The sequence below is a fragment of the Rattus rattus genome, chromosome 1 (assembly GCF_011064425.1).
Source record: "Rattus rattus isolate New Zealand chromosome 1, Rrattus_CSIRO_v1, whole genome shotgun sequence".
NCBI lineage: Eukaryota > Metazoa > Chordata > Mammalia > Rodentia > Muridae > Rattus > Rattus rattus.
The window spans coordinates 208,063,304-208,089,638 of record NC_046154.1 but is presented as its reverse complement, the minus strand read 5'-3'; the positions used below and the strand labels follow the sequence as shown (position 1 = coordinate 208,089,638).

Below are 26,335 nucleotides of genomic sequence, written 5' to 3'. Positions count from 1 at the left end.
GGACCCCAACATAAGAGAAACGCCTGCACCAATATAAGAAGCCACTTGGAATAGGGACTTCCATTTGAGGAGGGGTCAAGTTTTAAGTTTTACGTTTCCTGTTTCCCAAGACTTCCTTGGGGATTGACATTCTACTTGACAGGAAGGATCATGTACCTGAGTGTGTGACATTCTGATTGGCAAGTTAAGTCGTGAGTGTCAGGCAAAGCAAGTCTCCTGCCACAGTTGAATACCCCAACCACTGGAAACAGGATAAGTGTACAACAAAGACATGTTCCTCAGGAAATCCTCCATGCCTAAATTGTGATTGGTGAAATATCTTGGATTGATGTTTGTGGGTTTCAGGCTTAAAAGCTATGTAGGATTTTGGCTGGAGGTCACAAGTGTGGTCTGTGGCCCTAGTAACCAGTTCTCGGACAAATGCTTAACAAACTCTCCCTGTCTGACTGAGACTGTGGTTTGTGAGGTGACTCCTAGACCCCAACAATACGCACATTTCTAATAGTGGGAGTTTCCATCTGCTCTCTCCTTTTTCTCCTAGTGAGTCTGGCTAGAAATTTATTGATTTCCTTCGTTCCTCTTTCTTTCTCTCTCTCTCTCTTTCTTTCTTTCTTTCTTTCTTCCTTCCTTCCTTCCTTCCTTTCTTTCTTTCTTTCTTCCTTCCTTCCTTCCTTCCTTTCTTTCTTTTTTTCAGAGGGTCTCACCATGTATCTTTGGCTGTCCTAGAACTCACTATGTAGACCAGGGTGTTGAGACCACCACGACCCCCAACATAGCTGTAGCCATTTTGTTCCATGCTTGCCATCTATTTCATATTGCTGTTGTAATATGTCTGCCAGTCATTGACACAGAAAAATGACCTGAGTCAGAGCAAGGCCATGCTGATCACCTATCTTGTATAAGGTTTATTAATCTTAAGAAATTCCATGAAGCTTTATGTAGGACCCATCAAATTAAAGGTCAGTGTGAACTGTTACATCTAAGATGGCGTGAGTCAGAGCTGACCACTGGGCAGCACTTCCTGCACCTATGTATGAGCTCACTGTGGTTTTTGCTTTTTTTTTGTTATGAGCCAGTCCTAAAAAAATGTTCTGGTCATAGTCTCAGGCCCAAAGTCTGAGTTACGGCCCTGATTGATCAGTCTTTAGGGTGTGCATTCAATAAACCATCCCTGTCTGACTGAGATCAGTCAGTGTTCATGTGTTTTATGGGTGACTTCTGGACCTCAACACAGGGTGTCTTCCCAGAGATCCACCTATCCACCTGCTTCTGACTCTGGAGTACTGAGATTTCCTTGTTTTTAATTTTAAAAATTAAAATATAATTACATCATCCCCTCTTCCTTCCTCCTTCCAACCTTTCTTATTCCCACACCCACTTCCCTCCTTTTCAAATTCAAATTCAAAGCCTCTTTTTCTTTAGCAAGAGCATGCATGTGCATGTGCATGCACACTCTCGAGCACACATACACACACACACACACGCATGTGCACAGGCACGTATCTTGCTGAGTCCATTTAGTGTGGCCATTATGTGGATGATTTCAGGGCTCACCATTTGGTATTAGATAACCAAGTAGGGCTCGCCCCTGGGGAAGATTTGTTCTTACGCCTCGGCATTCCTGAGTTGCCTGTAGTTCTTTGTCTATGGATGAGGGATCGTGACATTCACACGTCTATTGCTGTGGTCTATTCAGGTCTTTCTTAGGCAGTTGTTGTTGTTTGTTTATTCCTTTGCTTTCCCCCATGACCTTATTTATTTATTTTGTTTTTCAGAGACAGGGTTTCTCCTGAACTCACCCTGTAGACCAGGCAAACCTCAAACTCACAGAAATCTGCTTGTCTCTGCCTACTCAAATACAGCCCAATACAAAAAAAAAAAAAAAAAAAGCTTTTTTTTTTTTGAAAGACTTCCTCCAACAAGGCCACACCTCCTAATCCTTCAATCTTTCTCAAACAGTTCCACTCCCTATTAACTAAGCATTCAAATATATGAACCTGTGGGAGCCATTTCTTTTTGTTGGAGTGGGTGTGGCCTTGTTGGAGGAGCGGTGTCACTGAGACATGGGCATTGCCTGGAGTTCCTGCTCCAAGGTATTAGGACTGAAAGGTAAGCCCTGTGTCTACAACTTTATCTAGCACACAGGAGCTACTCAATAAATATGGTTGAACGAATAAATGTTTATTATTACTGTTCTTAATAGAGTAATACATAGTGGCCATTTTGTGTGTCTCCATATCTGTGCACCACAAGCATGTCTGATGCTCTTGGAGTCCAGAAGAGGGTGTTGGATACCTTAGAACTGGATTACCATGTGGGCGCTGGTAATCAAAAATTGGGGTCCACTGGAAAGACAGGCAGGCTCCCAATACCTGAGTCATCTCTCCAGGCCCACAGTGGCAAATTTGATGATGATGATATATATGTATGTATATGAATATGTATATCCCTAGCACTGGGGAGCTGGGGAGGCAGAGGAAGAGGCAGCCCTGAAAGTCGAGGTCCACCTGGTCTCTATAGTAAATTTGAAGCCAGCCAGGCCCTGTAGAAAGATCTGATCTCAAAAACGAAGAAACAAAACCAAACCCCAAAAGCTAAAACAAAAACAATCACTTCCGTGTTTTAGCTAAGTTCGAATATAAAAACAAAGCCCCCTTTAGAACAAATCAGCTGAACACATCCCAGAGGGAAGACGTAAGCACTCAGATAGCACTGGTTTGCACATACATTGGCTAGAATGTATACATACATACATATATATATATATACATACATATACATATATATATACACACACACACATATGTATATATATATGGAGAGAGATTTTATCTTTAAATAGATTTATAGAGACTGAAAGAATTGATTTTTTTAATTTTACTAATTCTTTGGAAGTGTGTAAGAACTAGATTGTTTTTCCCTGGCATGAGAGCAGTGGCCAGGTCGCTGGGACTGTGATGCCTCAAAGCTACTAATGATATGCCTGGCTGCTACTAGATTTGTTCCTTGTGTCACAGTCTCAGCTCTCTCTTGTCCTGCTGGAGACAGGGACACCCCAGTACTGTATCTGTGCAAGCGGGATTTCTCTTTACTTCCTGCGCCATTTTCTGAATACTTGGAGCATCTCCTTTCTCTTGCCAGGCTTTTCCATTTGGCTCCCGTGCACCCCCCAAGGATGGTGGGAAGGTGGCCTTTCTCGGGGCAGCTCACCCTAGTGCTGACGGCCTGGACCCCACATCTCTCCCAGCATTCCTCTCTGCCCACACATCGGGCTGCCAGCTTCAAGGTTTGCCTTTAACACGGCCTGAAGATAGCTGAGCTGCTGGCTGCACGCCCAGATGGGGAGACCTCCCAGCTGGAAGAGCCCTTCCCTGACTCCCAGCCAAACCTCTCCCAGGCCCCTACACTGCGGCTTCTACTACTGCATCTGACCTCGAAGCTCAGACCTCGTCTGCACCACTCTCAGGTTGGGAATAGGAGTTAGTAATTGGGATGTGCTGAGGGACGCTGTGGAGGATGATGCTGTTCTGGGAGGAAGTTTTGAGATCAGACAGATGTGTTTTCCTCCATTCCTCTGACCGTGGAGCCATGCTTCCACCTCCCCTAGTCCAGTTTATCTCCATCACGCCAAGGGTTCTGGGTCACATGCATCCCAGCGATGTGACTGAACTTCTCTGTGTGGTAGGACTTGGTTTCCCACCAACTTTCAAGTTTTTATGTACCTTTTTGTTTAGTCAAGACATTCATACTAAAATCTTTGTGGTCATCTTTGTGTTAGTGTGTATGTATTCATGAGTGCACATGCACGCACACATGTGTGGAGGTCAGAGATCAATGTTGGGTATCTTCTTCAGTTGTTCTCCGTCTGATTCTTATGAGACCAGGTCTTTCTCTGAACCTGGACCTATTCATCTAGACTTGTTGGCCAGTGGGTCCCTGGGAGCCTCCTGTTTCAACCTCCTCAGCATGTGCCCTTTTTTTCACAGAGGTGCCAGGGGTTCAAATCTCCTTGCTGACACAGCAGTCACCTCACCAACTGAGCCATACCCCCAGATCCCAGCATCATCGTTCATGAAAATGTAATTAGCACTTGGCAGCTTGATAAATCATTTCTGTAAACGATCTCATCTGGTCGTTAAGATGGCAGATTATCTTCAGGTGTTATTATCTCCTGCTGCAGTTGAGGACATTACAGCCCAAGGTTTGCCCAAGAGCACCCAAAGGAGAGGCGGAGAGGCTGAGGTTTGAACAGGGTCCCCCTTTGATCAGGAATGCGGATTCATCAGCCCAGCCCAGCCACCACAGCTCTCAGCCACAGTGACAGCCTGACTGTTGTTTCCTAGTTCCAGATGTGTTTCTTGGGTGTGGTGGGACTAGGTAGACGGCATCTTGATGAGTACTGCTCAAGTTTTGTACAGAAAGGAGGGGAGGCTGGGAGCAGAGCAGCCTATTAAACCGCTCGTTCCTTCCAGAAGCAAACAAATAACTGTACACGAGCTGTGTACTGAGCGTGGAGGTCTAAACGCCCCATCTCCGTCCAGCTCTGGACTAAGCTGTTCCTATCTTAGCACTTCCTTTCTTCCTTTGGCTCTCCCCTGCTTTGTGTGGTAGATGATGGATCACTTTAAACCCAGCCAAGATCTGTCCTCATCCAAGGACTTCGCCTCCTTTGTTTCTCCTGACTCGTGGTTGGGCTCCAGTAACATATGTTTTCGATGTAATATGCCCTGTCTCCAGCTCTGGGTTTTTAAGCTGTTAATAGTAAGGGAGAGAACAGGAAACAGAAAACACACACAGCAGTACATACTGGATATACTTTTAAAAGGTGGAACGCACACCAATGTTTTATAAATTAAAATCCTATTTTCTCATTGATATACATTGCAGAGATGCCTTATTTTATTTTTAATTGTTATTGAACCTCATTAAAATATCACCAGGCCCCAATTATTTCAGAATTAGGCATTCCTCAAGTGACCATCCCACTGTATCACAGGGTAAATATCTATCCACAGAAGCCACAACGTGTTCCCCTGCACCATTATATTTAAAAGAATACTCCTAGCATCTTTTATGAAACTGGTGATCACCTTTAGTTTATATGTTTTTCTGTTCCAATTTTAGGAGTTTAAATTAAGTTCAATATTTACACATATAGCTAAAATCAAACAGAACTAAATAATTTTCAGAAAACTTGAGCAGTTTTCAGTAAGATGCTGACCACCTATTCCCACCACCATGAAGAAACCACATTCAGTTCCTTTGGCTCAGCGATTTTCTGGTCCTCATGTGGAGTCAGGGTTGGAGCCCACAAGCCACAGAGCTTCAGTGAAAACGTTCTTCAGGCCCTGTTACGATGCTAGGCACAGCCACACTGGTTTGGTTGTTAACATGTTTGTCTCTCAAAAGATGCTGTCTCCAAAAACTTTGACTGGGGATATTGAGACCAAGTAAACCTCAATCTTAGGACTATAAAGAAAGGCCGACATAGGAGGGGTAGGGGCAGACCCCATGACAACACAGGCTAATCCACGCTTAGGAGAGGTCCACAGTATCCATGGTAATAGCACTGTGTGTGTGTGTGTGTGTGTGTGTGTGTGTGTGTGTGTGTGTGTCTGCGCATACGAGTGTACATGTGCGTGTAACTTACTTGAGCATGTTTTCTTGTCTGCGTTAAGAGCAAATCCTTCGTGGCACCTGCACAGGTAGGACCCTTCAGCATTTACACACTCGTGCTCACATCTGTGATTTTCTGAGGCACAGTAGTCCACAGCTGCAGAAAACAACACACATTTAGACTTTAATTAGGAATACAAAGAAGGGCGCAGTAGAATATCAGAATACCTATAATAAAAATACACTTAATATGGTCCCTAAAAAATCAAGAATCTAGATCAGGCTTTCCTTCTGGAAGATAAAGAATATATGGACAACTATACTTAAAAGTCAAAGAAAGGCAAATCAAAATTATTACAAGGCACATTTATTGGACTGGGGAAAATGGAGATCAGATAAAAACCTAGTGGCAGCTATGAGTGTAGCTCAACGAGAGAGCACTTGCCTTGCATACGAGAGGCTCTAAGACAATCCCCAGTTCTGACCTTGCTCTGTCTAAAGCTTCTGTCTTCCTTTGTATCCACTCTTCTCTCTCTTTGCTTACTGCCATATCATTCTGAGTCTTAGGACTCCCAAGCTAGCGGTCTTGGGATTCCGGGTGTGTCCCACCCAGGATAGCCATGAAGTGGCCCAACACAAAACTATAATCTTACTTCAAACATTACAATGATGTTTTGTGTTGTGATATTCTGTAGCTCCTGGAGTCTCTGTCTTTGAGAATGGTGCCTGTGTTAGGCTGCTTGCACAGCTTCTGATATTTCACTGTATCTCCCTTTTGAAGGCATTTCCACCTCCGCACCATATCTCCCACCACACTGGCCCCTGTTTGCACATCTATGCCATGACTACGCCTCCTTCTATATGCAGATCTTCCAACCTAGTTCTCCAGATGTCTCTCTTCTCTACCTCTGCCCTCCCTGGGCTCTTGACACAGCTCCACGGAATAGCAACTGGCTTTTGAGAAATTTGATCCCCTATCTGAGGCTCCTGGCCACAGAGATCTACCTGGTCACCTCACACCTAGCTCCCCACAGAGCTTGGTCAATAGCTGACGAGGGCAGTGGTAAGGATGGTACTGTCAGGATCATCGGGAGATGAGACTTGGGTCACCTTAGGATACAGAGTTTCTCTTTGCTTCCCATTTTTCTGCTTGATGGCCCAATACAGGCAAGATACTTTGGCATTTTGGTTGTGAGCCTAGCCTTTAGTGGCTGAACTATCTCTCCAGCCCAAGACACTCTCATATGCTAGTAGAGGGGAGTGTTGATTCCCTAATTGGTTCTTGATTGTGTCAATAAAGGAGGCAGAAGCTAATTGCTGGGCAAGAAGAAAAAAGTGGGACTTCTGGGTCCGAGGAGGAGGAGGAAGAGCAGACACAGGGAGAGGGGAGAGGGCTTTCACCCAGGCTTTGGAAGGAGAAACATGAACAACCATGTAAGGCTTTGAGGCACCTAGGGCACGCAGCCTCTGCCATGGGTGGAGGGTGAGGAGGTTGGTGGGAGCTGTTAGCTGTTGAGATTAGGGGAGGGATTCTTCGCCCAGCCATTGTGTTTTCTGGCTAATTTTAAAATAACAAGACTGTCTACTAGAGTTTTCCATCCGTGGGGCTAAGATGGGCAGGAGGAGGAAGAGGGCAGCTGGGGTGGTTGTCGGTGGCTTGGCAAAGCTAGCCGGGAGGAACGGGCAAATCGGAAGTGAGGCCTGCCACAGCAATCTCATAGCAGGGGCTGAGCTCCTGGGAAGCAGGTAGGCGAGCTGGTGGGAGCGTGAGCTCGGAGCTAGGCCGAGAGCTAAGTCTCCGGGAAAGGAGCAAGTGTGTTTTTAAAATTACACACAACACAGGCTTTAGGCATCAGCGAGAAAAGCGCCCTTCTTGAAAGAATACAGTGCTGCTCCCTGGCAACCACAGCAGGGACTCACTCTTCAGCAAATGTCAAATTCCAAACTTACAGCAGAATCCCGAGAGAAACAAAGACTCTTTACTACGCTGGGACAATTAGACAATTATTTGGTAACAAAGAGGACTGGGTTCCCCACCACCCTCCAGTTTCCCAAGGGCCAAGCGTTGGCCTCCTGCTCGTCTGTGCTCCGTGACTCTCACACTCTTAGTTCATTCTGTTTCTCCCCTCACTCAGTTAGAACTTTTCTCCGGGCTCCTTGACACTATCTCCATCCTCATAAATGCCCCACCACCTTTTCCTTTTCTTTTCTTTGTCAGTTCACAAAGTTTCTACTCATTTAACAACAGGAAGGGGCAAAGAGTTCATATCTCTATGGGGAAAAGTATGGTAGAAAATACAATGAATTATTAGCAGTGATTTTCTCGTCCTCTAAATATTAGCTGTACAATAAAGAATTAATGAAACAAAATAATAATTGCTGGATCCGTGTTGGCTTCTGTTTTGGTGGTGTGTCAACAGAATACCCTGCTACTTTGTCATAGTCACCACCAGGAAACTAACACCCCATTCCCAGTAAATAGCTCCAAGGCTTAGGAGACCCATTCCATTTGCCAATCTCAGACGAGGGCAGTTTTCAAACATAAAACATACCAGCGTATAAAAGCAAAGCCACAAGACTCTCAGTACTCCCACGCGAACAGCAAATGACCACTTTTTGTTGTTGTCTTTTTCCTCTTTCATACACCTAATAATCAGGGTATGCTGGAAAATATGCATTTGAAATACAAAAGAATGAACATAGGCTGTGGAAGGAAACAGGGCATGAAGAGACGCAGCATGGTCTCTGAAAGCAATGGGCCACAGAACAGAAAAGCAAGATTTGGTCAGGAGTCTACGTTCACTTCAGCTCAGCTTCCTGAACACCTGCTATTTACCTACTGTCTCTTGCTCTAATGATGAATGAGATCAGGTAAGGGTACTATAGCCGATCAGGAAGGCCCTGCATACACATTAGGGGTTTGCTGATGAATGAGATCAGGTAAGGGTACTACAGCCAATCAGGAAGGCCCTGCATACACATTAGGGGTTTGCTGGCCTGCTCTCCAACTCATCAGTGAAGAAATCAGAGGCCACACCGACCTCTAACCCACTCACTCAGAGTGGCATCCCAAGTTGGGGTGGTGTTCAACTGCATCTTGCTCGACTTGCTGGAGACCCCGCCCCCCACTCCCCTCTGGCTTTGTGTTTATTTTCAGACCGTGGTGCCAATTCAGAGAGTTGAGCCTTTCACTGAACTGCAGGTCCAAAGTGAGAGATAAGACTGCCAGTGTCTTTGAGGTCCTGCACGGTATCCCATCACCAAGTAAAATTAATATATAATACATGACTGTACAGTTACGTCTCCAAGCTCTGCCCTTCTCAAGCAGTGAACTAGACAGCAATTATATTTACATAGATTATCACCAAGTATGCTTTATGTGGAGGATCTAGAATGAGCAGATACTGACCCCAAGCAAAAACAAAGTCTTTAAAGTTTAAAATCTGCCTAAAAAACTAGACCACAAAACCAAGAACTTAACTAAAACCCCAAGAGACAATCTGGGCCTTGTGCATGTTGTGTTGTTCCTGCCGTCCTTCCTATTGTCAATGTGCCCTCCCTCAGCACACAGGACTGGAGAGATACCCACCTGTACATCGCTTCCCGTCCTCCGCCAGGGTGTAGCCACTGTAGCAATGGCAGACAAAGGAACCCAGCATGTTCACGCACAGCTGCTCACAGCCGTGGTCCTCTGTGGCACACAGATCCTGGACTGAGGCAAAGTGACACCATTAGCACACAGCTCTGGAGGAGAAGAGCTCCTGGCCATGACAATTCAACTCGACAGCACTCACTACAGTAATATTAAGTAGCATCACACTTTTTAATACATTATCATTATAGAAAATTGAGGGACGAGACTCATAAAAGGAAAATCCATCTGAAGTCTGCTACCCAGAGGCAACCACTGCTGATATTTTAGCATTGAGAAAAACATTTTCAAAGTTGGAACCATGTGGAAACGAAATAATTGTAATTAATACCAATACCACTTCGAACATAGTTTGATTGCTCATGAGTTGAGTTGTGAGTGAGAGCTTCTCCGGCTCCCAGAAAGTGCCACTCCTAGCCTTTGGACATGCGTAGCTTCACCAGCGTATGCTAGGCTGGCTTTGTTTTGAGCTGCCTTTGATGGCGTGCAGAAAGGCAGCCACGGAAGTTACTGACTTTCCAGTCTGCTGGAAGCATGCTACTACAGCGGTGTGAGTAAGAACGGTCCCCATAGACTCTCACCAAGTGGCACTATTAGCAGGTGTGGCCTTGTTGGAGTAGGTGTGGCCTTGGCTGGGTGTGGCCTTGTTGGAGTAGGTGTGGCCTTATTAGAGGAAGTGTGTCACTTGGAAAGGTCTTTGGGGGTTTCAAATGCTCACGCTCAGCCCAAGTACTCTGTCTTTCTGCTGCCTGCCAGTTAAGATGTAGAACTCTCTGCTACCTTTCCAGCACAGTGTCTACCTACATTCCACCATGCATCCCACCAGGACAATCATGGACTGTAACTGTAAGCTAGCTTCAGTTAAATGTTGTCCTTTTGAAGAGTTGCCATGGCCGTCATATCCCTTCACAGCAGTAGGACACTGATGAACACACATGGCAAGTCCAGGCACAACACCGAGTTTCAGGTTCCCATCAGCTTTTCCTCTTCCCATACGACTGCAAGCAAGGTCTCTGAAAGCTCTCCATGCGCTCTACTTGTCCATTGGCACAACAGACACCAGATGCCAGGAGAGGAGCTAAGACAGAGAACAGGGAGTGACGGAGGAGTGACTGTGCACGGTCTGGTTTGAGTTACCACATACCCACAAAGTGCTGAGCTGGCTAGTCATTCACACGAAGTGCGGGAATGTGTGCACAGGGATTCACCTCAGCTATGGGCTTAGGAATGTGTTAGAGGAAGAAAAGGTTAAAGGCACCTTTGGCCCACCACTGACTCAGCCTCTCCTTGGCACAGATGGGCAGACATGATGTGCTGTTTCCTGGCAAGGAGACTGCTTGGATGCCATGGAATGACACTCTACTCACGATCCTGCCGTTAAAATCAGCAAAAGCCAGAGAGCGTAAAGGGGACTGAATGCATTAAAGAGACATTCCTTTGGGTAAAAAATATCACTATATCAAAGGTGATGAAAACTCAGGTACCCAGAAAGCTGTCAGTCTCTGACTCTAACATTTATACTTGAAAGGAAAAGCCTATAGCACTTAAACAAGGACTGATTTTATCTTCGACTCTGTGTGTCTGTTTGGATGTGCCCGCCAGCAGAGCTGCCCACAGAGGCGAGCACAGGCTGCTGTGAGCCACCTGACATGGTGCTGAGAACTGAACTCAGGTCCTCTGCAGGACGCTGTTAGTAGCTCGGCCACCTCTCCAGCCTCATCATCCTTCCTTGTTATTAAAATATCCTTTATTCAATTAGTTTTTGACAATTTTGTACAAGTAATGCTTTCTGGTTCTCTTGATCTTCCTCCTCCCTGCCAGTCTCCTTCCCATATTCATGCCATTTTGTTCTGGGAGCCACTGAGTTTACCCTGGGAAACCTTGAGTTTGGAACTATCCATTGCATCCTGGGGGTGGAGTTACCAAGGGGTACAACTAAAGACAATGACTGTCCCTTCCCAGGAATCCATCCATAAGCAAAAGCTCAGCAAAGAAAGGCTGTGCCCCTAAGTCCCTATGGATCTGTGATTAACTATGCCCAGTCTTGTAAAAGCCCAGTGCAGGGCAACCAGGGCTGTTGGAATAGCGTGATTGCAATGGCTGCTATGCCCTGGAGATAGCATTCTGTAGCCTTTCTCCCATATCCCAGCTCTTACATTCTCTCTGCTTCCTGTTCTGTGATCTCGCCTTGGCCTCAAAGGGGGTGTCACAGCCCCTCCCTCCCTGCCTTTAAATTAAAAAAAAAAATTATTTCTATGAGTACACTGTAGCTGTCTTCAGACACACCAGAAGAGGGCACCAGATCCAATTACAGATGGTTGTGAGCCACCATGTGGTTGCTGGGAATTGAACTCAGGACTCTGGAAGAGCAGTCAGTGCTCTTAACCCCTGAGCCATAAGCACACTTTTTAGGGATGAGCCCTCAACTGTCCTTTATTCTCAACACCGTGAACATCCACAGGTCTGTATTTGTTTCACTCATTGTAAAAAGCAGTTTCTCTAACTGTCCCCCCCTGGGGACGGTGACTCAGTCTGCAAAGTTCTTGTCTTGGCAACACGAGGACCCGAATTTGCTGCTCCCCAGAACCCACATAAAAAGCCAAGAATGGTAGCAGATACTTGTAGTCCTGGCAGTGAGACAGGAGGCAGAACCGAATCGCTGACACTCCTGGCTAGCTAGTCTCACTCACTTGGCGAAGACACAGACCAAGGACAGACCCTCAGGCAAAAGGTGCATGGCACCTGAGGAATAATATCTGAGGCTGTCCTCTGACCTCCACAGACATGCACTCACATACACACACATGTACACACACACACACACACACACACACACACACACACAAGAACATACACAAATAAATTTATCATCTACTTTGTCTTTGAATATTGTATTGTGTTTCAGATAAACATTTTAAATTGGCAAAAAGATAAAAACTGATCTGACTCAGCATCTCCATTAAATAAATTGGTCACTTTTTTTTTTTACTTTTTATTTTTATGCGTGTGGATGTTTGTCTGTGTGTATGTCTGTGCACCACATCTCTGTACATAGTTCCCAAGCAGGCCAAAAGAGGGCATCGTATTCTCTAGACCTGGAGTTTCAACAGTTGTGAGCTGTCATAGGGGGGCTGGAAGTCAAACCCAATGCTCTGGAAGGGAAGCCAGTGTTCTTTTCCACAGAGCCATCTCTCTCCAGCTTGAGATGAGCCCTTAAAAAAATAAATAAGATTTACACTCTCACATGCTCAGGTCTAAGAAGGAGAATGAAGTCTGAGGGCACATGTTGGTACGTAAGAGACCGGGATAGGCTTGGCATTTGGAGTCTGCTCTGGGAATTCCCTGGAAAGTGACAGGAGAGCTGGCAAGGGTTGCTAACACCAGATGGCTGAGGAACCCAAACTCTGCTCAACAGACAAAAGGGCCATCCTCTGGGGAGAGCCCAGTGATTCCATCCAAACTGTGCTTTGTGCTCGTGCATGTCTGAGAACATCTGTCTCAGACATTCTCAGCTCTGGGGACCTTAGCAGACTTCAGCATAGCTCAGTGAAAACTATTTGTATGAGAACAGTACCAGGGTCCTCAGTCCCAGGCTTCAGTGTGCCTGTCAGGTGACAGCCAGTTTGCCTCGTACTGTGAGGAGAGTTGGCCTCACACACTGGCTGGCTGTGCACCCCTGCTTGCCCCCTCCCCAGCAAGAATCCTGATATTAATGGTGTATGAGTTTATGTGGCGATGCAGTCACTATGTCATCCTTACTAGACTCTAAGTCCCTTTGCAGGTGTCCAGCTCGTGGCAACAGATGTTTCTAGCCATCTTTGAGGAGGCAAGAGCTTGAGCCCCTGCTCCAAGTGTTACCTGGCCTCCTTTGAGTCACTAGACACCACACACACACACACACACACACACACACACACACACACACACACACAAACTAACAAGGAAGAGCTAAATAAGGTAAAAACAGGGGCTTTTACAATTTACTCACACTTGCCTGGCTTCAAAATTCTGAGGAAGAGCGTTTGTAATAGCAGGAGAAAATAGCATTTCAAAACAAGCGAACCAGGTCCTTGAGTTGGTGTGTGGTTTTGTTTTTGTACTAAAAGACTTCCCCCTATAGAGCGGATGGAGCAGATGGCAAGGAAATGCTGATTTTTCTCTGGACAGGCCAGGGCTCTGCGAAGTCCAAGGAATAACTATGGCCTCGTCGACTGAAACAGGATGCTATTAGACATTCTGGAGTCCTTTAAAAAAACACTGATGTTAGGACTGGAAGATGCTCTGCTAGTCAAGTGCTTGTTGAACAAGCACGAGGACCTGAGTTCAATTCCAAGGCAATGTAAAAAGCTAAGCACAGGTGCTTGGAACCCCAGCACTGGGGAGTCAGAGATGGTGGATCCTTGGGCTCACCAGTGAGCCAGCCTAGCTTGACTGACAAACTCCAGGACCCAATGAGAGACTCTGTTGGTGTTGAGGAAAGGAGATAAAAAAAGAGAGAAAGAAGAAGAAAAAGGAAAGAAAAAGAAAGAGTGGAAGAGGAAAGGAAAGGAGAAGGTTAAGGGAAGATCTCCCCCTTTTATCTCCCATTCCACTGCACTAACCATAAAGTTCACTTACTTACAGTTGCGTGCGTGCGTAAGTGCACACACACACACACACACACACACACACACACACACACACACACACACACACACACCCCACTCTCCCAATGCCAAGTTACACCCCTGGCTAAAGGATAGGATTCAGCAGCAGTGTTTGCTAAACATCCTCAAAATCCCCAGAGTCAAGAATCATCAAACCCCATGAAAAAGAAAAATTCCCCATGATCCTCTGAGGGGAAAGTACAGACTTCTCTTGTTGGACCCCAAGGCTCAGCCTTCTCTCTCCAGACCCACATGAGAAAGCAGAGTGTGGTAGGACCAGGAAAGATTACAGCTCCCAGTCCCAAAGAATCATCCCAGGAATATCGAGCTTGCCAGTTGGCTCTCTGTGGTTGTTCTTTCACACTGTGTTTAGAATGTCGGGATTTATGACCATGAGTGATTTGTACTGACCCAGGGGAGACTGTTGAGGGATTAATCTTATTAAACAAAGACAAAGGAATAAACGGAGACTGGGCTCTAACCAAATGCCTTCTTGTTTTCCTAGCATTGATCACTTCCATTTGAAAAACAGTGCAAATGTTTTTTGGGCAACTCCTTACGCTTTTGAAAAACAACTTTTTTTTTCCTTCCTCACAGCTTGGAAGGACTTCACTGAAGAGCGATAACCCACTTTGAGGCATGGAAGAGACCTTGGCTTCGGAGCTCCTGTTACCTTGGCACACCCTCCTGCCCTCTCTGCCTGGTGACCCAAGTATGGCTTACGACATCAGTCAAGCATCATTTCTTCCAGAAGCCTGTTCAAAGACTTCCTCCGCAGGGTCCTGCAGCTATTATATAGACCCCGGTTCCGGAAAGGCTGGCTGTGCGTCTGCCTGGCCCAGTGAACACAAACTGGTTCGTTCCGCCCGATTGCTCAGAGCCTCCTGCACTGTCCCTATGCACATGTCTCATAAATGTTCATGGCTGAAGAGACAGTGACTGTTGGATCTATGCAGCAGGATCCATAAAGTCATACCGTGGGACAGGTCTTACTTAGGAGATTTATCCAGGGGGAGAAGGGGACGGGGATACAGAAGCTGCCTCTGGGTGGTGGAAAGAAAACAGGAAAGAGGGGAAGAAGAACGGGCCTTTTATCCAGAATATGGTACATGCGCAGGAGGAGGACATGCGACACTAGGTAGCAATGTCGGCAGATACTGATGACAAGTCCTGTTGTAGCCAGGCCCCTTGGGCTGGCCATGAAGGTGCCTGATTGCTACCAATGACAAAGGTCCACATCCCCTGCCTTCCAACAAAGATGTTCCTAACTCCCCAAAGCCCTTTCCCCCAACAGAGATAGGATCCAGGAAAGATGAGAGAGATGAAGACGGACTTCTGTACATCTTCATGCCCCTCCTCATCCTCAGCAAAAACACACTCCTGTCTGAGGATAGGGACATGGAGGCCCCGGTCTCTAGTTGAAGATACCAGAAAAGCCGTCATGATGAGTAGAAAATCTGCCTGCAACCTGCCAATAATGCCTAGTACCAATTACAGTGCCAGAGTCGCACAAGCCATTGTTGGCTAGAAAAATAAATCCACACCTGTGTCACACAAACACAGGCTTGCTGGGTGCCTCTAATTTATTTTTCGTACATGGGCTGCAAGCTCAGCGAAGGCCTGGGCCAACGCAGAAGTGCGGGCATTCCTGTGGGGCTGGGATTGGTCAAATTGTGAGCTTCATGCCTCAGGCTTAGATGATGCTGTTGGTTTGACCCGATAGCCTCCTCTCTTCCCACCCCAGAGCACTGCCACATGGTGGGTGCTCCCGGGCAGGAATGGGGGAGCTGGAAAAGAGCCTTACTGTTCTTTAATTTCCCTTTAGCGGAGACAATTTTTCTGATTAGCAGATTTTTTTTGCCCTTGGAATTGAAGATGGTCACAGAAATTTGGACGTCATGGGTGTCCTCCCACTTCTGTGTCTTTCAAGCACAATCTACTCTTTGATACTTTTTGCCACTGTTTTTAACCTCCCCTGCTAAAAGGAGCCAGGATCAGCTCAACCAACCATGATAAAATGCCACCTGCTCTGGTGTCTGCTCCAACACAGGACAGCAATCCACTCTGGTCTCTCCTCTGCTCAACTGTCTTAGTGGCTTCCGGCTGCTCTAGCATGTGATCCCAGCCATCCAATGTGAGCAGAGTACCATTCAATCACTTGACTGCTCTTCAGTTTTAGCTAATGCCTCTCCACTTCTCTTTATCCTTCAAATTAATATTTTTCATGCTCTAAGACTTCTGCAATGTGCTGTGGTTTTTATTTTTTTTTCTTTTAACCTCAAATGGCCATAGCCCTTCCTTGCCTGCTTTTACCTGCCTGATTTTTTATGTATCCTTTAGGATACGTCTTAAAGTGTATTTTACAAGGGCTGGAGAGATGGCTCAGCAGTGAAAAGCCTGGCTGTTCTTCCAGAGGGTTCCATTCCCAGCACTCGTGTGTGGCTCACAACCATCTATAATGGGCTCTGAGTCCCTCCTCTGTGTGAAGACAGAGCATATATATATAATATTTTTAAAGTATGTTCTCCAAGGAGACTTCAGCTGCATTTGTCATGTCCTCCCTCACAGTTTCCCTCTATAGTTTTCACAATTATAATTTAATGCTTAATTTGTAAATAACATGAACCTGTCTGGCCTGTCGTGCAGGAGCAGACAGGTCCTTATGCTTGCTTGATCCAGCAAGCTCAACTACGCAGCCTGATACCTGGCATGTGGTCAATGAAGGAATGTTTGTGAATGACAGAATTATCCTACTTGTTCATTCAAGAAAATTCTCCATTATATAAGGAAAACAATGGTGAATGAAATGGACCAAAAATAAAAAAAGATGTAAGGAAAAAAATTCCATTGAGTATCTAGTAAGGAATTCTTTGGTGTGCTGGAGTCAGCTCATCCAGAACTGTTGACTGGCATTTCCTCCACAGAGGTAGCTTGAAATGACCATGTGAGGAGTGTTTATATCAAGGAGGTTGGCAAACACTGCAAACCAGAGCCTTTTCCCATAAAGAGATGGCTAAAAACCTACTAGCACCTCACTAATGGAGGAGCCGCGACACTGTCTTGTAAGCAGGGAGTAAGGCATGTTTAAGGACTGCTACCACGTGTGATGGTTTGGCCCAGGGAGTGGCACTATTAGGAGATGTGGCCTTGTTGGATTAGGTGTGTCACTGTGGATGTGGGCTTTAAGGCCCTCGTCCTAGCTGTGTGGAAGCCAGTCTTCTCCTAGCAGCCTTCAGATGAAGATGTAGAACTCTCAGCTCCTCCCGTACCACCTTGACGATAACAGACTGAACCTCTGAACCTGTAAGCCAGCTCCAAAGAGTTGCCCTGGTTATGGTACCTCCTCACAGCAGTAAACCCTAACTAAATGATGTGACAGAAAGGTGGCTTTGCTGAGGTGACTCTTTGCAAAGATGTGAAGAGATGATATGGAAACAGAGTCTCTGGGGGAGCGGCCACTGAGGATAGCAGTACTCGTGTCTCTTCTGCAAAGCAAGGGCTGAGGCAAGCAGGTGGAATATCGTCTTTGGAGGCAAAAGTGGCCTTAGCTGGGAGAGTTCAGCAAATGACCTTCAAGAAACAGTTTTCTTCTGTTTTGGTTTTGGATTTTTATTTGTTTGTTTTGTTTTTATTGAGATGTTTCTCAGTGTAACAGAGCCCTGGCTGTCCTGGAACTCACTGTGTAGACCAGGCTGGGATTAAAAGGGTATTCCACCACACCCAGCAAGAAACAGCTTTCATACAGCTCAAATATTGAGTGTAGAAAGTACCCTGTTAGCAGGGTTAAAGGAGATAATAATAGATGGAGGAACATGTGGCCTGGAGCGGGCTTAACAAACACACACTCCTCATTTCCTAAGTCTTGAGACAGGATGGAGAAAGGTCTACATGACACAGGCACGACTCTAGAGACAAGATTTGCCCAAATCACAATTCCATAAAGATGTTTTCATTTTATTGGGTACTTGGGGAAGCTTCAGACATGGGTATGACACTTACAAAATATTTTAAAAGTATCTTTGGCTACGTTTGGGTTGCTAAATTGGTCCGATACTGCAAAATTGGCATTTCAAAGCTTATAACAAATGGTCTGGCCAAATTCAGGCTATGTCTTGCCAGAAGTAACTATTAGCACACAGTCAGCAAATGCGCCTGTCTGTCTTTGTTACTAGCGTGGTGGACCGCAAGTCCAGGTGAAATCAATTAGTAAGGGCACCCCAGCTCTGAGCCTCACGGCTGGGCTGCAATCCATCCAGGGGGCCTCCCCCGAGGGGCGCCTGAACCCTGCATTTAAGCATGTCCCTTCGCTCATATCTTGATCTTGGTGCTGGGTCTCAGCCCAGAGAACTTGGGATGTGCGTCTTGTTAACGCTGGAGGAGGGGAGCACGAGGCTGAGGCCATGGCCGTGAGGCTAACCTCACCCAGGGCTTAATCAAAGGGCTTTTATAAATGTTTCAGAGCTTTAGACAAGCCACAGCGCATACTGTTGGCACCAACGGCAGCCTGATTTCTCCTCTGGAGTGAAAGCAGATGAACACCTTCACTATTTTTTAATAGTTCCTCCTAGTATTTAACCCAAGATGGAGAAATGAGGGATGGCTTACGACAGAGACTGAGGAAAGCTGTTACCACAGCTGTCATTGGCAACACTGGGGTCTCTGCCTGCCTCAACCCAAAAGCTCAGCCCTGGGTTCGACATCTACAAAGGCAAGTTCCAAGCCCACATTTTGGGGACCATCCCCTCTTTTCTCAGCCTGCCTGAAAGCACTAATCTTATTTTGACAGCTGCAATTTGGATTTTAAGACTCAACAGTAAATGTGAGTCATCGGCCTTGTGTTTCTCTCCTGAAAGAAACAAAATGAACCCAATGTCCCAGAGAAAACAAAGCTGCCCTCTTTGGCAGGCTCCAGCTGGGCCTGTTCCTCTCTCCCCCAGAGCCTTTGAATCAATTCTCCTATTCACTTGTGAGATTTTGGCTTTCCTTGGGGAAGGGAAAGTGAGGATATGGGGAGGTACCCCACACAAAATCCTAAACCCCAAGTAATGAGCTAGAGACATAGCTCAGCGGTAAGAACAGCCCCCACAGTGGACCCCCACGGAGGCTCACGGCAGGCTGTAATTCTAGGCCCAGGAGATCTGGTGCTCCCTTCTGTCCTGCACTGGTACCACACACACAGCATGATGCACAGACATACATATAGGCAACAACCATTTACATATACATTTTTAAAAAAACCCTGACTGAACGAAGTAATCAATGAAGTAATACTTCATTGTGGGAGAGCAATGCTTTCCAGTTTTCAAAGTTATCACATCATTATGGTCTTAATACACACACACACACACACACACACACACACACACACACATACACAGGCTCAGAAGGCTTCCTAGGGAGTTACATGTCTGGATCAAGGGGCTTTAAGATAGAATTAACATTAGAATCCATAGGTGGCTGTGAGCCCTGTGGGGAGGACCTGATTTATCCGATCTAGGTAGGTGGAAACTGAAATGCATAGAAGCAGCACAAGGTTTAGGCTCGCCTCCCCATATGTGGAATTCTTTCAAAACTATTATTGCTTCGAGTTTTGTCAGTTCAGTTCTCCCACCGGGCTTTTCTCTCCCCACATTCCTTCTGTTTTTAACTCTGCGTCCTGACACAGGCAGAGAGTGAGCGGATGATACACCACGATGTCTAAACTCTAGGCTCAGCAGCCAGGATTAGGAAGAAGCTGGGGGTGGATTTACTTCTCAGTAAGGCCTCTGCGCATGCACAGGTGCTCCTAGCGGCAGCTGTGATGGCAGCTGTGTTAGCAGCTGGTTTGAGCAGTTGTTGCCCTGCTCACCCAACCTCCCTGCCTCCCTGCCCCACCTCTGTCTTTCTCTGTCTGTCTCTCTCTTTGTCTCTGTCTCTCTATCTCTGTCTCTCTGTCTATCTCTGTCTCTCTGTCTATCTCCAGACTCCTCTCCTAACCACTAATAAGCATGTTTTGCCCCGGCTTTCCCTTCATTGATAATCTTCCTTCTCTAGGCACTTGCGTGGCCTAGCTCTTGGACCCTGTAACTTGTTCTCAAAACCATGTTTCTCTGTCAGGAAACATGTCCGTCTCAATACCTATCACCCCACTTTATGTCATAAAGTCACCCTTGGGACAAATCATTGCTGTGGTCTTGATAATTCTGTAGGCACAAAGAATGCACACAGAATTGAAACTGATCAGAATCATAAACTGACTGTAGTCTTCATATCCTGCGTAGGGGCATAGGGGAAGCTAAAATGTGAGCTTCTTGTCCCACATACACAAGAGAAATGCTGAGGAGGAGTGCTCACCCACAGAAAAGATCCAAGGGGACTGAATAGACAAATGGCGTCTTTGAATCATTATTGCCTCTGGTACAGAGCAAACATTACCATCATCTCCAACCGTGATTTTTAATATGCAGGACTTAATGCAACTTCGCCCTTGACACACATGTTCAGCTCCTTCAGTCATCAAAGGCCCAGCTGGAAACTAGCTGGAGTTTCCAACTGCTTTAGCATGTGTCCCCGTCTAGTTCCAAGACACTTTCTATAATCTCTTTTGCTTGCAGCACTTTGAGCACTGCTTACCTTTGGAGTCCTCATTCTGATTCACAGATGGTGGCTTTACTGACTTGTAATCAGCAGAAACAAACTGCATGAAATGCAAGGTCAAGCAACTGTGGGAGTGCAGTCTGGCCCCGGGGAGGCTGAGGCCAAAGAATGGTGAGTACGAGACCAGATCGGGTTACAAATGAAAAAGTGCATCTCAATAAAAATTAAGTTGAATAACTTGATAAACGGGGCATATCTACACGTTATCAACACAGTCGAGATAGCAAACATAATCAACCCCAAAACTCCTTGTTCATCCTGTAACTCCTCCACCTGCCCCTCCTCTTGGTCCCAGGGTAACCACTGATCAGCTCTCCCGGTCAGCATGGATTCAGTGACACAGCAAGTTGCTGGGGGTTGGTCTGGTGTTGCTATGTGTTCAAATGCTAAACACTGGCCTCCAAGATCTGATTGCACCCTCCCCCCCATGAGCAGCTCCTCACTCACCAAGTGATACAATGTAAACTTTGCTCCTCAATTTATGGCTATTGGTTAAATAAAAGGGGCTGGGGAGATTAGAAGTAGGTGGAAATTCAGTTACCCGGCTGGGGGGTGGAAGGTAGGGAACATGAGGAAGAAGGGAAGCACAGGTCTCCATTAGACTTATGGAGCAGGAGCACAGGGCTGACTGAAATCCCCCTGTCCCCTCCCTCGCGCCACCCCCTCTCGCCACTCGCCCCTCCTCCCCAACAGACTGCTGGAGCAGAAATAGCCGGGGGGTGGGGGGGGGACCACAAACAGCAAGTATTTGGGGCCCACTGTCCGGGAAGTAGCCATTTTAACCATTAGACAACTAGATTGGGGGTAACCCCCAGTAACTGAGCAAAAGCTAAGTCAATAAATCGTAGTCTGAGTCTCATCCATTTGAAGCTACATGGGGATAGGATAGGAATAATTTGTTTAATTTACAGCAAGTATCCTATTTTGACATCTAGCTCCTTTCATGCAGAAAGTTTACACAGACACACTGGCTGCTGCCTGTGGAGTTCATTCCTCATTGCTGTGTAGTATTACAGTGTGTGCTTGAGTGCAGGGTGATATCCATTCACCAGATAAGGAACACGTATGGCTGCCAGTGTAGGATTAGGACAAGAAAAGTGGGTGTGAACACTTGTGCTCAGATCTTCAGTCAGAACTCACTTCTTTGGGTAAATATCGAAGTGAACGGTAGATACACGTATTAGGTTCACATCCAAGCTTACAAAAAATAATTTCCAAAATGGTAAAACATTTCACATTCTTTCAAGCAGTGTGCAGCTAATGCTACAGTTCCATGCCTGCCTGCTTGCTGTCATGCTCCCCAACATGACAGCCATGGACTCTAACTTACCCTCTGAAACTGTAAATCCCAATAAACTCTTCTATAAGTTGTCTTAGTCATGTGTTTCTACTGTTCCTAGCAATAGAAAAGTAACTAAAACAGTGTGTGGAAGTCCCAGGTTTTGACTGTGTCAGCCACTCTTTAAATATATCTGTTCCAGGGCTGGAGAGGTGGCTCAGCAGTTAGAGTTTGCTGTTCTTCCAGATGACCTGAGCTCAGTTCCCAATACCTGTGCCGGGCGGTGTACAACTATCTGTAACTCCAGCTTTGGGGGGTCCAACTCACTGTTCTGGTCTCTGAGAGTATGCATACACACATGGAGCACACTCACGGGCGTGCGAGCGCATGCACACACACACACACATACACACACAGAGAGAGAGAGAGAGAGAGAGAGAGAGAGACAGAGACAGAGACAGAGACAGAGACAGAGACAGAAACAGAAACAGAGAGAAAAAGGGAAAATCTTTTAAAAATGTATCTAGTCCAATTAGTATGTAGTGGTACCCAGTGTGGTTTGAGTTTGCATTTTCCTAGTAACGAGTATCCTTCCATGAGCATCTTTGTTATTCATATGGTTTTTTGTCTGACTTCCAGTCCTGGGATTGAACCCAGGGTCTTACACACATTATGCCCGTGTTGGTATTTAATGAAGCCTCACTGTGTATAATAAATATATATATATTGTTGGTTCACTGACATTGGATTTATAGCTAGTCACACGGTAACCATGCCTGATGAGGGTTATCTAACATTTATTTTCTGCATTTTGTACACTGTAGTCTTCTTGCATTAAGGACCACTAGAGAGTGCTTCAACACTACCTTGGAGAACCATTTAAACAGCAAAGTCACCAAGAAAATGCACAAAAATCAAGGTGGAAAGCTCAGGCCTACATATACCTATACACTCCACACATATATGAAGATGCACATATACCACATACATAAAACAGAGAGCTTTTACATTTAAAACCACAATAGGTAATGGTTATAGGCTTCCTTCTTTTTAATTTTTTGTTTTTCTGGATCATGCTTTCTTTATAATTTAACAAAGAGGTATTGAGTCACTTCTGTAGCCTGGGAAGAATGTCCTGAGGCAGGAAACGAAAATCCATATATTTTTCTGCCAGACGGAGTTTTATGAATGTTGCCTTTTCATTACCTTTTACATAAAGTAGATAATCCAAAAGGGAGGGGAAGTTTTCCTTTAAAATTTAAGTTGGGGCTTGGGGGTAGGGGGGTGGATGGAGAGATGGCTCAGGAGTTAAGATCACTGTCTGCTCTTTTAAAACATCCAGGTTAGATTCCCAGCACCCACACGGTAGCTCATTGACTCTAGTTCCAGGGAATTCAGTGTTCTCTTCTGGCTTCCATGGGCATTGACAGATGTGGTACACAGACATACATGTGGTCAACAAACACACACACACACACACACACACACACACACACACACGTAAAGTAATAAAATAACTTAAAATTAAGTTGGGCTTGGTGGCACACACCTGCAGTCCCAGCACTTGGCAGGCAGAGAGTGGGGAGGTTGCCACATATCTGAGGCCAGCCTGGGCTACAGAGTGAGTTCCAGGGCAGCCAGGGAGTACTATATAGGAAGACACACGAGGTTTTTCCACACCTACCTTTAAATGTTCACTGCTCTAGCACTATTATAACACATCTATAAACTGTAGACAAATTTTAATCCAGCACCATGTGCTTTGATCACATCCAGAGACATTCTAGGTCTGTGTGATCCAGCTGGAATGAAGATATACCACACGCTTGGTCCTTCTGCCCTTAGTGTACACTTTTAATCCCAAACAATGCAGGTGAAGTTAATTTGTAGAAGGAAACAGCCATGTTTGAAAGTGACATCTAATTGAGGGGAAGACAATATGATGAATCAGAGAAAGATTTGACAGAATATGTTAGAGATAGGAAACTCTCGTGAGAACAGGCAGGAAAGGGCAGCTACTTAAGAGCAGTGCAGGGAGAGAGTCGGTCAGTTGGGAGTCAGTGCAGTGAGTGCTGTGCACTGGAGTAGGGGCAGATAAAGCCAGAGAATAAAAAGAAGCCAGAAGATTAGAACGGATTGCCAGAGTTAGTTTGAGGTCAAGCAGAGCAATTCAGTGAGAAGCCAAGAGAAGTCAAATTGAGTCAGTCAGCTTAGAGAGATGTTTGAACCACAAAAGCTGAGTTGAACCACCAGCCAGAGTTCAGATAGAACTAGAAAGGATGAGCTTACTCAGTAGTAAGCTTCAAAGACAATTACTTCAGGCAAATAAAAGTACTTTTGCAGTAAATGTCTCATAAGATAAGACTGGGTGGGAAAAGCTTTTTGAAAGGCAGAAAGAATTAGTAATGTAGACCTTCCTTTGTACATTTCATGAGTGGAACTCAGAAGGTGAGCTCTAATGCATTTGATCTAGGTTTGAATGGAAGGGAACTTTGCAATTATTGGTATTCACAAAGCTAAGGGTTATTTAGACTCAGACGATGCCCCAAACCAGGTCACCTGAAATGAGCTTATATAGCCTCTGAAAAAGAGACATTAGTGGCTGTGGGTGGAGCAGATAGGAATAGTCTTCCATACCTGAAAGGGTATTCATCTGTCTCAAATATGGCTTCAGAGGATCCAAGGTAGAAATGACAGAGAACATGGTTTCAGTTCACTTGATAACACAGGGTGTCTAGGATCCAGGTGCTTTGCAATACGTAATCAGCTTCTCTAGAGCTATTCCCATCAGGACACCACAGGGGATAGAGTTCTGCAGTTGCATGGGAAAGGGAGCTAGAACTCTGAGACAGCTTTCCATGACACTCTGCAAATCTATGAATCACCTATGCTCGTCCCCTCTCCCCACAAAAGCAGAGTATAAACAGAAAGCAATGAGGAAAGTATACTGTAATCCATAATGTATGTTTGTATGGGAAGGCAGTGGCTCAGGGTCCCTTCTACAGTTTGTGTACTTACAGTAGCACAGCCAACAGATGGAGAATTAACAGTTGGTGGGACGTTAGTGGATGAATTAGTCCCGCGCCTCCCACAATCAGCAGGTCATGGACCATGTCAAACCTGGGCTTAGGGAATCCCTGGTTGCAGCTCTCTAGGGTCTCTCAAGAAACATGTGATATGCAGTGGTTAAGAGCTGGACACAATATTGTTTGGATTATAAGCTGGACCCAAAACCATCTGGATCATGCAGTGGCTAAGAGCTAGACACAAGACCATTTTGATTGGGGTATGGCCACATTACCTAAGTTGTCTAATGTTTTTGTCCTTTGTTCTCCTTATCTGTAGAATGACAGTGCTAAAACCTATTTAAGATCTTGTTGGGGCAGTCACACAAGGCAACAGACATAAAGTTCTCAGGAATCTCCTGGTACACGTGAAACACTTGAAGGGTGTCTGGAGTTGGGCTGGCCTCACGTCCTGAGCCGTGAACTGGGCAAGGGCTGCATCAGCTGTCAATCAGTGTTTATTTGGTTTTCTCCCATGTAAGAAAACAGGCTCCAGACAAAAGAAGCATTGCTTTTCCAGTCATTATTTGGTTTCTAAGGTTCTGCATTTAACCATGTTCTCTGTCTAAACACTTGTGACCAGACACCCCCCCCCAAAAAAAAGACAATTGGATCCACCAGTGAGCACGTGAAAAAAATGAATAGCAAGCAATTCTTAGAGAACACGAGGTGCTTCAGGGAAAGAGGCATAATTCACTTTCCTTTTTAACTGGGAAATGATCCAGCTACAATCAGAACAGGATAATAAAAAAAAAATGGCTCATAGCTGTGTCTCATTTCACCCTAGGTGCTTTGTACCAGTGTCTGCAGGGAGGCAGCATGTAGACAGAGGTCTAGCCTGCTCAGCTTTGCCTGCCTTCACTCAGCCTCCCTCATCCAGAGACTGGGTACATGGGCTACCTCAGTTCAACCAGTGGGTGAGTTCTAACTTGTGACCATCATTCCCCTTCAGTAAGTGAGGAAACTGAGGGTCAAAGAGTTTAAATAAGCAGGTCTGGCTGAGGCAACCACAACCAGAAGAAGATGTCAGGATCCAAATTGAAACCTAAGGACAACAATGCCCCTGTTAATCTCACAAGCTCCATTTCAGAAATGCAGTTGAGACAGTAGATTTGTTTCTGAGAAGGAAGGGTGCACCTTTACCTCTGGTGCTGGTTATAGTAATGGCCTCAGGGCAACTAGACCTAGGCTGAAGGTCACACTTCAGTCCCTCCACCAACTTTCCTAAGGCTAGACACTTTCCCTAACCTGCATTGCACAAGGTTATATGACCTCAAAGGCAGCAACAATTGGGCTCTCTGAAACTCTAAACCTATAATCCCCAAATTCAGGAGGACAGAAGCTTCCTGCTTTACTCACATAGTGAGACCATGTGCTAAAAGAGAAAAGGGGCTGGAGAGATAATTTAGAGACTAAGAACATGTATTGCTCTTGCCAAAGA

General features: G+C 45.6%; 1 protein-coding gene across 1 annotated transcript in view; it reads right to left on the bottom strand.

The window, feature by feature from the left end:
- Positions 1-26,335, bottom strand: part of Matn2 (matrilin 2) — a 138,143-nt gene that overhangs the window by 47,314 nt on the left and 64,494 nt on the right. The window contains exons 5-6 of the mRNA XM_032914335.1: positions 9,206-9,328; positions 5,651-5,773 (exon numbers count right to left, since the gene is read on the bottom strand). Coding sequence (XP_032770226.1) covers positions 5,651-5,773; positions 9,206-9,328 — 246 coding nt within the window. The remainder of the gene's footprint in view (positions 1-5,650; positions 5,774-9,205; positions 9,329-26,335) is intronic.